This window comes from Myxine glutinosa, chromosome 7 (assembly GCF_964187855.1).
Source record: "Myxine glutinosa chromosome 7, kmMyxGlut1.1, whole genome shotgun sequence".
NCBI lineage: Eukaryota > Metazoa > Chordata > Myxini > Myxiniformes > Myxinidae > Myxine > Myxine glutinosa.
This window is the reverse complement of record NC_136267.1, coordinates 27,755,586-27,772,185: the sequence shown is the minus strand read 5'-3', so window position 1 is coordinate 27,772,185 and position 16,600 is coordinate 27,755,586. Positions and strand designations below refer to the sequence as shown.

The window sequence follows — 16,600 nt, the reverse complement described above, 5'->3', positions numbered from 1 at the left end:
TGCAGGAGCTGGGTCACATTTTATAAGCCGCGAATACGCGAACCCGCGAATGTCGAATCCGCGAATGTCGGGGTTTCACGGTAGTATTTATATAGTGCCGTTTGCCAATGGATACAAGGTGCTGCAAAGAGAGATTCAGATCAAGCATATGCCAGTGTAAAGCAGGATTTGGTTGGTCAATGAGGAATGAGTCGGTTCATGAACACGAGCAACACAATGTGAGCGCGGAGGATACATTCTGTGTTGTTGTTGTTTTTGAAGGGTTACACCCAAGTGAAATTAGGGATGACCAATTTCCGGCATATTGGGGTGCCACACTGGTGGCATTTTGCATAATTCTCTACCAATTGGCTTTCATGTCAATGTTATAATAGTGAAACTAGTTGTAAAGTTTCATGCCAGTAAAGCCTGCTGCAGATTAGCATGAAAATCAGACAGCAGTCAAATTGGGTTTAGTGTCTAGATTTGTACCAACACTTGGGGGTCTCATTTTTGTTTGAAAGAAATTTAATATTGAAAGCATGTTGGTGACCATATGATTGAGAAGATAATTCTTAAGATAATAGTGATAAGATGTGAAGCAGTTTCTAATTCATAATAATGTTAATGATAGTACTTCTTCCTCCTCCTCTCGTCCTTCTTCTCCGTTAGTGGGAACACTTTTTAACGTCCATGGGAGGGATGTCACACACATTGATGAATCACCCTGCCTGTGAAACACCAGGATGACAGTTTATAACTGGGTCAGGATTTGAAGCTTGGAGGCGAATGTGCGACGGACCACTAGTTGAGGCCATCCTCCCAGCCCAATAATGTTCAAAACAAGTATTAATAATGTTATGAATTTGGTAGAGCAATATCTAGAGCTAGGTAGATCTGAATAGGTAGGTATTCGGCTGTCGTGACAGGGACTCTACATGTAATAAGTTCTTGATGTTTAGGCGTTTGTCGGGGTAAGATGTATGATTGTGGATCTACCTGGAGGTCCGAGTGTTAAATAGTGAGGGATTAAAGGTAACGCCCCTGTGAGTCTCACCTGGTAGTCAAACCTCTGTCCATTATGGCACTGCAAACCACATAAACATTAGTTAGGTCCTTAGCGCAACATTAAATAATTCCCTTTCCCTGACATTGACTTCGTAATAAATAGACAGGAAACCAGGCCAAAAACACCGCCACGGCTGGCCGCCGCCGTTCGCACCTCAAAGGCCTACCAACCTCGCTGGCACGTGTTACAAAACGACCGCGGGGGGGGGTCGCGGACGGGAGATGTCAGGAGTCGCATGCCGCAGAGGGCGTGACCTGGGCGAGTTGGGAGGCTGTGATTGGCTGAGGAGTGCGCCAATGTGACGTCATCGGCCACCAATATATGCGACGGTCGAACGCCAGTTGAGTTGAGTTGAGTTCGTGGCAGTCCAGTTGAGTTCGTGAGATACGGCGACACACACAGTTGGACACACGTCGCTGAGCGATCAAAAGCGACAGTTGGTGGAAAAGCTCCCCGAAGGCAGTTGGTGGAGAGTTCGTTCACACACCGAGCACACCAAGCCCACAGAGCACGCGGCAGTTCGCAGCAGTTCGTTGCAAGTCGAGCCCTCCGTTGAACCATTGGTGCACGGGCCTTGTGGAGATCGTCCTCGTGTGAAGCTGCTGGCCACGCGTCGGACGCGTGGTGCTTGGAGCGGGGCCTCGTAGAGCTTGGAGCGAAGGACCTGGTGGTGTGCGATCGGGCCAAAAGGAGCGGTGTGGACGGCCGCCACCAAGACAACCAAAAGACAGATAAGCAGCATCCGCGTACATTTGAACGACGTGACGTGTTATTTTTGTATTCATAATCTCCCTCGTATCGTGTTTGCTGTCAGTCGTGTGGGGACGTCCCGATTTAGAGTTATTAGATTTACCGGCACGGCTTTTTCACTGTATTACTATTCGATAATAAATCCTTATATTATTTTCTGTATATATATCTGAACGCAGTTTTCCTGGGTGTTTGATTTTAATAGGTAAGGTTGCGGAGCCTTCGCTGTGTCCCGCCATTCCACGCGTTTGTGTTGAACTTGAGTCCGCCATTGAGTGTTCGCCTCGGGAGTTAAAGTCTCGCAAATCGGCCATCCGTAACTGTGGTGTTAATCACGGTTGCGTAACAATAACAATAACAACAACATTACAGTGGATGACAGTGTGATGTAATTCCCTTTTTGTAAAATGTATTCCTTTCACTTCTTACAAGACCTTCTTACAGTCTTGTTTTCATAATACCGGGGCAAAGGCAGCAGTTGCTCCACAGGCATCCACAATGGAGGCGAATTTAATTAAGATCTGGCTGGGAACCATATTTGACGCTCAATGAGAACATGGAAAAGCCTGCGCCTGGAGAAGCAGTTTGCACGTTCTTCAGTTGTGGGCATCATTTGTCCACAATGCGGATTTAAGTGTTTCTCGTTGAAAGGAAAACCAAGTACAGTTGGGCCTCTGGTGGGGAGAGGGCACAGATGGTTTGCTTGGAAGGAGTGCAGTGGGCTTGTTTATACTTCAGATTGATGAAAATGTTTAGAAACCAAAAGGCTATTCAAAGGGACAATTGATCAAGTTTGTTTTAAGTTTGATTTTCAAACACTTTCATGTCCAATTCCGACTTGTGAGGCATCTTCTTGAGCCAATTAACGAATCGGCACTTTCAATTTCGAAATGAAATCTCAAAGCACTCTAATAAGAAAGCAGAGGCGAGAAAGGCCAAAAAAATAAGAAAAAGCAACTGAAGAGATGAGATTATGGAGGAGTGATATTGATGAGGCTGTGGGAATGATCAAAAGGCAGAGACTTGCGCAAGTTGAAGAGAATACGTAGTTGAAGAGTATCTGCGGACTGCGGTAAATTACACTGACAGTGGATCAGCAGGGCAACAATCAAGGGAACGAATGAACAGGAAGAGAGAAAAACCACCGTTTAGAGGCCATTTTTCCCCACAAAGCGGGGGTTGGCCTTTTCGGGGACCGTGGTTGTTGTTGTTTTTTTGGTCCCCTTTTTAAAGCAATGTTTTAAGGCCGGATGCCCTTCCTGCCGCCAACCCTGTTTGTCGCCTTTTTACGATATACAGGGAATTACCAGTGTTCTGGTACTCAATTTGCCGACCTCGGAAGGATGACAGGCTGAGTCAACCCCCCCTGGCGTTAATTCAGCGATCGACCGGGATTCGAACCCAGGATCCTTGGATCCTAAGCTGGCACCCTAGCCGCTAGCCCAACACCAGGAAGAGAGAAAGGGGGAGGAAAAACAGCAACAGACCAGAACTAGGCCCACAAGAGCACTTGGCCCAGATAAGGGTATACAAAGCCAGCACAGGAATGCACACAAATAGGTTACATCAGGAATAACTCCAAAAAATTGTCAAAAACTATTAAACAAGACAATTCCGGAACAGGTATCCTCAGCTTCTGGAGACGGCCACTCAGAGGAGAGATGGCGTCTGTCTGCGAAGGAACCCGGAACCTTGAAGAAGGTGATAATTGCCATTTCCTGAAGAGACAGCTTTTAGTGCAGGCTGAATCATTGGGTGCAGGAAAGCATTAATCTGGAATGGGACTTAAGGGTGTGGGAGGCTGTAAATTATCAGTGGAGAACTGGCATGACGATTCACTGGTGATTTACATATGACCGGGATTAGTGGTCAAGATTTCAAATTCATTGTCGTGAAAAATAGATATGTCTTCAGGATAAGAAAACTAAAAGATATCTTTTTAATATAGGCCGATGCAAAGTAATGTTGTTACCTCAGCCACCGAAGGTGGATGGAGGTCATGTTTTTGCCCCTGTCTGTCTGTTTGTTACTTGCAAAATCTTTGATTTTGCAAGTATATTGGTCGGTTGTGTTTGTGGTTCTGTCTGTTTGTCTGTTTGTCTGTTTGTTTGTCACCGGCCTACAGGTCACAATTTTCAACTGATCTTCACAAAACCACCAAATGGTAGAGTTGGTCAAAAGCAAGAAGCCTATTGTTTTTGGTGTCAATAGGTCAAAAGGTCAACATAAGCCAAAGGTCACCAAATTTGCTAAATTTCTAAAATCCTCAATTTTCATCCGATTGACTTGAAATTTGAAGACCACTTGCATATCTGGTCACTGAATTCAACCACCAAGTATTTTTGAGGTCAGCATAGGCCAAATGGTCAACATAGGCCAAATTTCTAAAATCCTCAATCTTCATCCAATTGACTTGAAATTTGAAGAGGACTTGCATATCTGGTCACTGAATTCAACCACCAAGTATTCTTGAGGTCAACATCGACCAAATGGTCAACATAGGCCAAATTTCTAAAATCCTCAATTTTCATCCAATTGACTTGAAATTTGAAGAGGACTTGCATATCTGGTCACTGAGTTCAACCGCCAAGTATTATTGAGGTCAACATCTGCCAAAAGGTCAACATAGGCCAAATTTCTAAAATCCTCAATTTTTATCCAATTGACTTGAAATTTGAAGAGGCCTTGCATATCTGGTCACTGAATTCAACCACAAATTATATTTTTGGTGAACATAGGCCAAAAGGTCAACATAGGCCAAAAGGTCAACATAGGCCAAATTTCTAAAATCCTCATTTTTCAGCTGAAAAATCGTCACTTTTCTTTCTGTTGACCCAAGCTTTGATGAAGATTGCAATTTTTTATCTTCATGAAATGGACAATTCGCTGTATCAATGGAAAACTTTGGGGGGGGGGGGGGGGGGGGATTTTCCAAGTATCGTGCTACGCATGACGTTTTCTTGTTTGTTTGTTTGTTAGTTGCAAAATCGAAGATTTTTCAAGTATATTGGTCGGTTGCGTTTGTTGTTCTGTCTGTTTGTCTGTATGTTTTTCTGTTTGTCACCGGCCTACAGGTCACAATTCTAAACCGATCGTCACGAAACTTCACATAGTTGTATAGGTCGTCACAATTGAGAAGCCTATTGATTTTGAGATCAAAGGTCAAAGGTCACCTGGAGGTCAAATTTCTAAAATCGCCCTTTTAAATCTGATTGACTTGAAAATTGAATAGCATTTGTATATCGAGTCACTAAATTGGAAAACCAATTCTTTTTGAGGTCAACTCAAGGTCAAACTTCCAAAATCATCAATTTTCATCTGACAAATCGTCAATTTTCATCCAATTGACTTGGGAATTGAACAGCATTTGCATAGTGTCTCACTGAATTGGGAAACGTACTATTTTTGAGGTCAAAAGGTCAAAGGTCAACTCATGGTCAAACTTCCAAAATCATCAATTTCCATCTGAAAAACTGTCAATTTTCATCCTATTGAATTGAAGATTGAACAGCATTTGCACATTGAGTCACTAAATAGGGAAACCAACTATTTTTGAAGTCAAAAGGTCAAAGTTCAACTCCATCTCAAACTTCCAAAATCATCAATTTCATCCGATTGACTTGAAAATTTAATAGCATTTGCATAGCGCCTCACTGAATTGGGAAACCGACTATTTTTTATGTCAAAAGGTCAACTCAAGCTCAAACTTATAAAATCATCAATTTTCATCGAAAAATCGTCACTTTTCATTCTATTGACCCGAGCTTTTATCAAGATCGTCAATTTTCATCTTGATGAAATGGACAATTTGATGGATCAATTGCAACCTTTTTTTCAGGGGATGGAAAGGGGGGGGGGGGGGGGAGAGGGGTGGATTTTGCAAGTATCGTACTCTGCATGACGTCTTCTTGTTTGTCTGTGAAGAAGATATTTCAAAATGTTGTGGATGGATTTGGGCGAAACTTGACAGAGATGTAGCGTATGTGACGAGGACGAAATGATTAGATTTTGGCGAAGATCTGGATTCGGATTCAACGAGCAGAATTTTTAAAGTGATTCTTCACCATTGAGAGATCGGGTAAAAAGCGATATATAACATGATATTTTAAGAAGGTTATGGATGAGTTATGAATAAAATTGGTGAATGAATAGGTTAGGTGACAAGAACAAGCCAATTCGATTTCGATTCAGGTCCGAATCCAGATCCAGCCTATCAGTGGGCCACAAAACATAACCTGTTCAGCCCAGCAGAGGTATGCGCGCTACCAAGTGCCGTTGTAGTTCTTTACGGAATAGGTTGCATTGTGTGTAACTTCAGAAGTGCGTTCATAATCAATTGTGAAATGGAACTATGAGTGCTTTGGTGTGTGTAAAATTGTGAGGGGTGAGTGTGGTTAAAAAAAAAAAAAGAGAGACGAGGAAAGAGAGAGAGAGAGAGAGAGAGAGAAAGAGAAAGAGAAAGAGAAAGAAAGAAGTACCTATGGGCAGTATAGGTGTGTGTTTATGTGTTTGTTTTCTCTCTCTTTCTTCATCTTCGTCGTCTTCTTCGTCTTCGTCTTCCTCTTCGTCATCTTCTTCTTCCTCGTCGTCTTCTTCTTCTTCCTCGTCGTCTTCTTCGTCGTCTTCTTCTTCTTCGTCTTATTCTTCGTCGTCTTCTTCGTCTTCTTCGTCTTCTTCGTCTTTGTCATCTTCATCTTCGTCATCTTCTTCTGCTTCGTCTTCTTCTTCGTCGTCTTCTTCGTCTTCGGCTGCGTCGTCTTCTTCTTCTTCGTATTCTTGGTCGTCTTCTTCTTCTTCTTCGTCTTCTTCGTCGTCTTCTTCTTCTTCGTCTTCACCTGCTGCAATTATTTCCACATTCTTGTGGGGTTAGCCAGGAGAAAGTCGGCCCAAATCATTCACGAACCGGCTGGCCAGACCTGACGCTCGACGAAGTAGTTTGGGTCGGAATTTGGCCACAGTGCCGGTGATAACTTGCCTGCTCCTTTCCACCATGTGATCTTTAACATCCACCAACTAATGCTTGATTTAAATGAAAAAGTGGTTGACAGAGCTCACGACGATACATTTAATGCTCGTGACATTACTGACAGAAGCCATTTTGTTTTTTTTGTTTTTAATCAATCTGGCTTTCAATCGGTGTGAACAAATAATTACCTGCGCCACCAAAGGTGGTTGGAGGTTATGCCTTCACCCCTGTTTGTTTGTCTGTCCATTTGTTTGTGAACAAAATATCTAAAAATGTTGTGGACCGATTCGGACGAAATTTGGCAGAAATGTAGCGTCTGTGACGAGGACGAAATGATTCGATTTTGGTGAAGATCCGGATCCAGCTGGTAGAATTTTTAAAGTGATTCTTCACCGTTGAGTGATATGGCGAACCAGGCAGAGGTATGCTCCCTACTGAGTGCCGTTCTAGTTATATTCACATTTGATTGTCCAAGACAGTTGCTGGTATGCAAATGTGTATCATACTTTAACCACTTCAGTTTAATCTCTGAGTTTCTTTTTAATTTAGCATGAGCATACGTTTGGTTCTTATTTGTGTTACGTGAACTTCCGTTGCATGATATTTTGTTTTCTGCCAGGGCCAGATTAATTTCGAACAGGACAAAGACCTCCTGGCACATTGAATGAGCAATTGATGAATAGGAATGCCTTTCTCCATATAACTTCTCAATAGTCATGGGAAGTGCTCAGTCATTTCGGTTTACGCAGACCTTGATTTCACCCAAGGATTCTGCTGCCATCGCGGGAGATTCCAATGATTCTGAAAGCTTTGGTTTCAACAGCGTGACGCCGAGCCAGGTGTGAGGCAGGAGCACCGGCCCAGAGGGGAGAGCAGTATTCCATTGAGCTGCAGATGAAAGCCTTGTATGTGGTGAGGAGCTCAAAAGTGCCCAGAAAGGACTTTGCACGATGGAGGATGCCCAGAAGGTGACTGGCTTTGGAGGCCAGCTTGGATATGTGGTTTTCCCAGGAAAGATCATGGCAGATTTTAGTTTGTGGTCCAACTATGACAAGTTATAATCGATGGTCATACTAATGGAAAGGGGACCCTTTGTTATTAGAGCATGTTTTTCCTTAAAAATCGACAATAAAACTCAACAATGCATACTTTGTGCAAACACCTCTTATTTCACAAAATGATCATTTTGACACCCCGTCTGCTCATTATCGCCATGAGGACTAGTTATTTGTTAAATACACAGAGATTAAAACTATCACAATAGCCCATGTTGTTTCTCTTCTACCATGGTTAATAAATTCATCTTTAATAATAAATATCAGGGTGCAGTCAGTCAGTGTGTGTGTGTGTGTGTGTGTGTGTGTGTGTGTGTGTGTGTGTGTGTGTGTGTGTGTGTGTGTGTGTGTGTGTGTGTGTGTGTGTGTGTGTGTGTGTGTGTGTGTGTGTGTGTGTGTGTGTGTGTGTGTGTGTGTGTGTGTGTGTGTGTGTGTGTGTGTGTGTGTGTGTGTGTGTGTGTGTGTGTGTTGGTGTGTGCGCTCGTGCGACATTTTCTCGCAATTCATAACTTATAAACACACAAGCCATCACCTGTTGCGGTGAAGGGGTAGGAGTCTGGAGGGATAGGATGGGGTGGGGAAAGGCAGGGGAAGGGATGGGATTGTGGAGGGAGGGGCGGAGGCAGGGTAAGGAGTGGGAGGAGGCATGGTAAGGAGTGGGAGGAGGCATGAGTGAAGGTGGGAGGCGGGAGGGGAAGGCGTGGGATTCTAGAGGGAATGGGATTGGAGGAGGGAGTGGGATGGGGTGGGAGTTCAGAGGTCTGTGATGTGGTTGTACGAGCTGGGAGAAGGGAGGAGTGTGGTGTGGGAGGAGGCAGGGAATGAGGTGGGATGAGGGAGGGGAAGGGTTAGGAGGAGGAACCCGGCATTGCCTGAAAATTCCAGATACCTTTTCTGGTAAATAAATATATGTGATAGAAGAAGTGGTTGCCATAGTAACTGCACTTTCCATAGCATTCTAAATTATCAATATAATCCATATCCTGTTGTTTACTGTGACACAGCTGACCTGAATTGATGTTTTTTTTTTCTGGTAGATTACACTCGATGTCCAGTCTTTGTGGGTCGTCGAGCAGGCAAGAATGGGTCGGGCAGTGGCAGTCGGCCACACATCATTGACTTCCAGCTTATGTTGCGCCTTGGTCGCTGGCTCCTCATCGCCGAGAGGTCAGACTTTATGCAGCACATCTTCCCCTCACCTTTGCACTCATATTTTGGAAATATCCCCACACATCTAGTACACAACCATTGGACAAGAGCAACTTATATCCAGAAAAATGAAGTCAGTGTGAAAGGGAGCATTGTCTTGTCTTGCTTTAAAAACTGATTCTTGACGTGCAAACTCTGCCACAGTGATCGCAAGTGTTTGTGAGCTCTCGCTGTTATTGGTTTGTTTATTGTGGAAGGACCATGCCAAACGTTACGGGCACTAAGGGATTTGGCATCCACTCCAATATAAACACAGGCTCGGCACATGCACACCGCTGGTGATCCCACAATCCATTGTGACAAAATGGCTGTTAACGATATCGTTTCGCCAACACGTAGTGATTGAATTCCCCTTGAAGGAGAACAACTCCGCTGCAGATATCTACGGCTGATTGAGTCAGGTGTACGGAGATGTCTGTATGGGTGCTGCCAGTGTCAGAAGGTGGTGGGAACACTTCCAGATGGAAACATAGACATCACCGATCAGCCATGATGTGGTCGGCCAATAAGCACCGCAACCGAACGTAACGAGCAGAAAGTTGATGCGCTCATCAGTGAGCACCGAAGGGTGATGGTTATGCAGATCGGGACACCATGCCATACAGGAAGTGATAGCAACCTTGGGATATCAGAAAGTTTGTTCCCGTTGGGTTCCCCTTTGGCTTACAGAGGAACACATAAACATACGCATGGACGTGTCGTCACAGTTGCTTCAACGAAATGATGCCGAGGGCGATGACTTCCTGTTCCGTATTGTGACTGGCGATGAAAGCTGGTTCCACCATTTCGACCTAGAAATCAAGAAGCATAGCATGGAATGGTATCACTCCACATCTCCAAAATAGAAAGCCAAAAGAGCTCCCTCCACCGGTTACGTAGGGTATTCTCTTGAAGTTATGGGAAGTGTCTCTGGGATGCCGAGGGATGCATCCTGGTTGATTTCCTGCCCAAAGGGGAAACCATCAATGCGGCTTGCTACATTCAGATGCGCAAGAAACGGAAATGTGCATTTTGGGAAAAGAGCCCGATGAAAAAAAACCTGCCATCTTTCAACCTGACTACATTGGACCTCACACTGCACGTCTTACTGACATTGGAGGAATCTCAAAGAATGGCTGGGCAGTGCTCCCACTCCCTGGACCTGGCCCCCTGGGACTACCGTCTGTTCGGGCCCTCGAAGATCACATGAGAGTCCAGCACTACGAAATTGACGAGGCAGTCGAGAGCGCCATACATGGCTGGTTGCGAAGCGTTGGAATGGACTTCCACCTCAGTGGGGTTTTTAAGCTTGTGCATCGCTGGCAGAAATGTGTAGATCATTCTGGAGATTTTGTAGAAAAGTAATGTGGTATGTCCAGTTACTATTGACAATATCAGTTTTCTTACATGTACTGTACCTTTGTTTTACTGTACAGTGACCATGCTCATGACTTTCGGAACGGCCATCGTAGCTCTCAGCTCTCTTTACCTAAATTAAGTTCTGGTTTGCTGCTGGTTGATATTTTTGTTATTGATATTTTTCTGCTTTGATATTTTTCCACCACGCTTGAGTTCCGGGTGTATACCATCAGTTCCAGCTGCCTATCCTGGCTTCATGGATTCCAAATCTGTGATAAATTCAGCTAAAGATGACTCTCTCCAGTTCATATAGGACAAGTAGTTCTGAGGTGGATTAAAACACATCCTCCTTGACTGATGTTTCACATGAGTATTTCATAACTTATAAACACACAAGCCACCACCTGTTGTGGGGAAGGGGTAGGTGTCTGGAGGGAGAGGGTGGCGGTTGGTCGGAGGCAGGGGAAGGGTTAGGATTCTGAAAGGAGGGATTGGTTAGAGGCAGGGGAAGGGATGGGAGTCTGGAGGGAGGGGATGGAGTGGGAGGAGGCAGGGGATGGGGTGTGGGGAGGCAGGCAAGTAGGTGGGAGAAGGCAGGGAAGTATGTGGGAGGAGGCAGGGGAAGGGGTGGGAGGAGGTAGTGGAAGGCGTGGGATTCCAGAGGGATTGGGGCGGGATTGGAGGGGGGAGGGGAAGGGGTGGGAGGATGCAGTGGTGGAGGTGAGAGGAGTGAGGGGAAGGCATGGGATTCCAAAGGGATTGGGGTGGGATTGGAGGAGGGATTCACATGACCTTCATAATATTTGACTTAGTGAGAGAGTTGCCAATGATGATAACTGACAAGTAATGATGTTTCCAGTGGCGTTGAACTGGTCCCGTTTTCCTTGCAACTGGACCAAGTTCTTCCTTGAGGCCATTGTACTCGTCTTGAGGGTCACCTTTATCAGCACATTTCTAGATCTGTTCACACAGGTTTATGCAGCCAGTACTGCTGAATACAATTTGTTGTCTCATGCTGAATAATACGGTGAGATCGCCTGCTTTTCACATGTTTTATGGAGTATATTTACTAAATAATTAATTTGTGGAGTGAGCTTCACTTCATTAACCGCTTTCAAAGTCCCCATACTTGTTGTGAACCAGTTGGATTGAAACCTTGTGATCGACCAAAGACTTCAGTGGCTCAGTCAAGGACAGTTTCACAAAGGAATATCCACCTTTCATATATGCTGCTTTTGATGTCATTGGAGAGTTTGTCTTCGGAAAACATTGAAAATGTAGTTAGAACTTTGTGCAGTTTCACATCGGCAGTGTTGAGCTTTGAGTGGTGAATTATTTACATCATGAAAATTAGAAGCTGCGGTTGTTTTCTTTCTCATTAACTAGCAGGAGTTGCCCAGTGCTGTTCTAATCCTGTTGGCATTTTGAGGAAATCAAATCAATTAATTTCTTTCTATTTTTTTTTGTCGGTACTAAAACACTTCCCTAAACTCACTAAGGAATGGGGTCAGGAATCATTTAATATTACCTTTCACATAGCTACAAAGGTAGTTGGCTTCCTTCGTGACATAAATCAGTGGTACTGTTACATGCTGAACAAAAACACCAAACTTTCAGAGGTTGTACTTCAACATATTTACTTTGACTTTATGAACAAATCCAAAAAACAAGAAGACGTCATGCTGAGCACGATACTTGCAAAATCCATCCCCACCCCAAAAAAGAGGTTGCCATTGATCCATCAAATTGTCTATTTCATCAAGATTAAAATTGACGATCTTGATCAAAGCTCGGGTTAATAGAATGAAAAGTGACGAGATTTTTTAGATGAAAATTGATGATTTTAGAAATCCAAATTGATCTTGAGTTGACCTTTGACCCTTTGACCACAAACATAGATGGTTTCTCAATTTAGTGAGGCTCGATGCAAATGCTGTTAACCTTTTTAATCAATCGGATGAAAATTGATGATTTTGGAAGTTTGACCAAGAGTTGACCTTTGATGAAAGACCTTTTTTGAAAGACCTTTTGATGAAAGACCTTTTTTCAATCGGATGAAAATAGACAGTTTTTTAGATGAAAATTAATGATTTTGGTAGTTTGACCTTGAGTTGACTTTTGACGTTTTGACCGCAAAAATAGTTAGTTTTCCTATTCAGTGACTCAATGTGCAAATGATGTTCAACTTTCAAGTCAATCCAATTGGATAAAAATTGATGGTTTTTCAGATGAAAATTGATGATTTTGGTAGTTTGACCTTGAGTTGACCTTTGACCGTTTGACCTAAAAAAAGTTGGTTTCCCAATTTGATGACTCGATATACAAATGCTGTTCAATTTTCAAGTCAAACGGATGAAAAATAGCGATTTAAGATATTTGACCTCCAGATGACCTTTGACCTTTTTGTATACAAGATCGAGGCTAGTGTAAGAGCTAGCATCAATCACAAAAAAAATAAAAAACGGACACACAAAACATACAATAAAGGGAGTGGGAGACAAGATGGGGAGAGAGAGGGAAGTACACAAACACAAGTACAACAGCAGAGAACAGGGACATCGGAAGATCTGTGGGAGGGAGAGGGCTTGGGAGGAGGAGGCATGGGAAGGCGGGAGTGGGGGATGGGAGGGGGGGGGGTATGGGAGGCGTATAAAACACATGGACACTGCTAGAACTTACAGGAAAGAATGAAGTCTGTATTTCAAAAAAAGTGGATCTGGGGTGAATTAATGGGGGTAGAAGATATCAAGGTTTTGGATGGGGGAAGACAAGAGATGGTGGTGAACAGCTGTTTTAAAGAACTGGAGGGAGGAGTGGGATTGAAGAGAGTGAGGGAGTTTGTTCCAGAGGCGGGAGAAAAGAGGAATGAAGGAGTGAAGGTGCGCAGAGAGTCTTGATTTTGGCATTTTAACCATAAGAGGGTTGCTGGCAGATCTTGTGCGACCTTTAGGAATATTGGGGGGACAGAGCACAGATAGAGCTGGGGGAGAAGGCCAGAGAGGAGTCGGTGGAAGACAGAAAGACCACCAACCTGCCTGCGGTGAGTGAGTGAAAGACCACCTACCTTTAACCTCAAAATCAATAGGCTTCTCAAATGTGACGAACTCCACAGCTTGATGAAGCTTCATGACGATCGGTTTGGAATTGTGACCTGTAGGCGAGTGACAAACATGAAGACAGACAGACAGACAGACAGAATAGCAAACACAACCGACCAATATACTTGAAAAATCTTCGATTTTGCGAGTAATAAAAATATGATTTCCGAAATTATGTAACATTTCCAAGATGGCCGGCAGACTTACATATACTGTACGTTATAAAATGGTACAGTTAAATTGTTTCTAATAACACTGACACTACAAATGTGAAGCTTAATGCGCAGAAAGGTAGTGTGCGTGTCGATGTTTGTTGTTTTAGAGTATATCATTTATTTCGCACAAACTTTCGCACAAACACATTTGAAGCATCCGGTTGCCCTTTCATTGTGCATGCATTTTATGAGGTGGACATTGCAGGTTTTTGTGGCATCAGGTGTAGTCATGCAGTCAGTGATAACATCAGCTGTTCACATTTCTTCCAAACACACAGGTGGAGTGAGGGAAGCTCTCTCTCTCTCTGTTGCATCTGTACAGGAAGTCCACATCTGATTCTCATGGGCAAATAATATAGCCCGACCCCCTTGTCTATGTTGATTGGCAATGTAGAGATCACCAAACATGGCTGCATCATTTCTGCTGGCCCATCTGAAAATATTAATATCATAAGTTTGCCTTATTTTTTTTGCAATCCTGAACTGCTGATGTCTTTGAAGCGGGTTTTGTTGATCAAAATATCATACCCATTATCTTTAAGTCTTTTGACATATGTGTCATGGAGATCAGCTTGTTCAAAACTGTACGAACCATCCTTGTCAATATTGTTTTCAACATGCGATATGAGCTCGACACGTGCTCTTCCTTTTGCCATGTCACACTCCTTGTTATCAGCTTCCTGTGTTGCACGTACATGGGTCCTATACTTTGTTTGACAATCCGAAATGGTACTTCGCTTCAATCGTAACTGAATCACCTGCTAATTTTTTTTCAATCATGGTCGGATACTTCCGACGTATCCTCCATCGATGTAGTCATGTGTCTCAAGGACTCCTTGAGTAATTTATCAGTCTCAAGGACTCCTTGTGTCTCAAGGTCTCCTTGAGTAACTCCAAGTTGAGTAATTTATCAGTTTCCCCCGTTCAGTGTAACAATAAATACACATGTTGGTCTTCACAGCTGACCGTGTTGACATTCTCTTCAAACTCCTCTGATCTTTGTTGGTACAAGTGTATGATCTAGTGTTTTCCCTTTTTGGGCCCTCTCTTTTGCTCTTCTGATGTTTTCAAGGCTGAATGTCATGTGGCATGTCTTGTGCCACCTTGTGGTATTTTAAAGAAGCAGCTGTGTTAAAGATTCAACACTAAATTGAAGCTGTAGAGGCAAAGCGTCCAGTTTTCACCCCTCAGCCCAAATTGGGCTAAGGGGTATTGTCGTCACAGGCGTCGTCCGGGCATCCATCAACTTTTGGTTTCCGTCAATTTCAAGGAGAACAGCTTGTCCGATTAAATCCATTTTTGCATTTTGTGTTGGGGTTGAGTAGAGGAAGGTTCCTTTTGAAAATGGGCGCGCTGCGATTTTCAATATGGCCGCCACGGCAGCCATCCGGGCGTCCATCAACTTTTGGTTTCCGTCAATTTCGAGCAGAAAGGCTTGTCCGATTAAATCCATTTTTGCAGTGCGTGTTGGGGTTGAGTAGAGGAAGGTTCCTTTCGAAAATGGGCACGCTGCGATTTTCAATATGGCCGCCACGGCAGCCATCTTGAAATTGGTTTCTGTCAATTTTGAGCAGAATGGCTTGTTTAATTGGCAAGCGTTGTCCAAGCCTGGTGTTGGATTAGCGGTTAGGGTGCAGGCTTGGGATCCTAGGATCCTGAGTTCCAATCCCGGTCGATCGCTGAATTAACGCCAGGGGGGTTGACGTCCAGTGCCAGGGGGCCTGTCATCCTTCCGAGGTCGGCAAATTGAGTACCAGCTTGCTGGGTTGAATGATCCCGGTGTGTACCCCGGTTTAGAATAGGTACACCGTATCCCTGCGCATTGTAAGAGGCGACTAAGGGTTGGTGTCAGGAAGGGCATCCGGCCATAAAAAAAACATTGCCTCAAAAAGGGAAACATGATCGTCATGGAGCCCGCAAGGCTAACCCCCGCTTTAGCGGGGAAAATGGCCTTAAAACGATCATTCATTCATGTCCAGGAATTTCTTGTATCCTGAAATAGCATCTTGACTTTTGCCTTTTGTATGAGTCGCAACTGCTTTGGCATAAAGCAAATATATTCCAATCCATTCCCTGAACAAGTAAACGAAAAAACATGTTTTAAGGCTACACACTTTTAATTTTTTAAAAAGTTTTAAACCTATTATCGTTATTTTTTTAATTACATTTTGAGAAAGGAAAATGTACCAGAAAAGAGTACAGTGGGCCAAATTTCAGCTCTCTAGGACGTATGGAACCTAGAAAACGAACGGCTCAAAGATTTGAAACGGGACAAACAAACAAAGTTCAGATGAAGTAAAATAAAAGTGTGTAAAAAAACAGGTTATTAAAAGGTTATAAAAGTGTGTAAAAGTTATTAGCCTTTATATTTGTGAAAAAAAAACTTCACAAACAGCCATTTTGAAATTATTATTTAATAGGGGTTTGTATAAGTTAACCTCCTTAGTGATTATTGCTGGCCAAAAATACCAAACGTCCAGCGTTTATACCTTCGATGTGTGATATCTCTTGTATTTAAAAAAAACACATTTACTGTGATTCATCAAGCATGGGAATGCAGAATAATTAAAAGTACATTTTGTATTAAATCCTTCATGTCAATATTATTGGAAAGTATTCAAACTGTACCATTTGTTGCCATACATCGAGTTCTGGCAGCTATTTTGAATATGTTGTACAATTCTGAAAATAATGTTGATATTTATTGGACCAATTGAAATTTTTTTTGTAAATAAGTTCAAGTACAAACCCTGAAAGTTTGATGTTTTTATCCAGCGTGTAACACCTCTGTCACTAAGGAACTATCGACACAATAAGGTGATTAAAAAAAACATCTAACTTCATTTCAAATTTTCCAAAAATGTTTTTCCTGAAACTCTCCTCGGCACTTACTGTTGAACCTCTGGAAGTTTGACAAAGAT

General features: G+C 43.2%; 1 protein-coding gene across 4 annotated transcripts in view; it reads left to right on the top strand.

Moving 5' to 3' along the window:
• The window catches only part of LOC137416877 (semaphorin-6A), a 727,420-nt gene that overhangs the window by 213,021 nt on the left and 497,799 nt on the right, over positions 1 to 16,600 (top strand). For all 4 annotated transcript variants that reach the window (XM_078781382.1, XM_078781383.1, XM_078781381.1 and 1 more), the window contains exon 5: positions 8,857 to 8,986. In XM_078781382.1, coding sequence (XP_078637508.1) covers positions 8,857 to 8,986 — 130 coding nt within the window. The remainder of the gene's footprint in view (positions 1 to 8,856; positions 8,987 to 16,600) is intronic.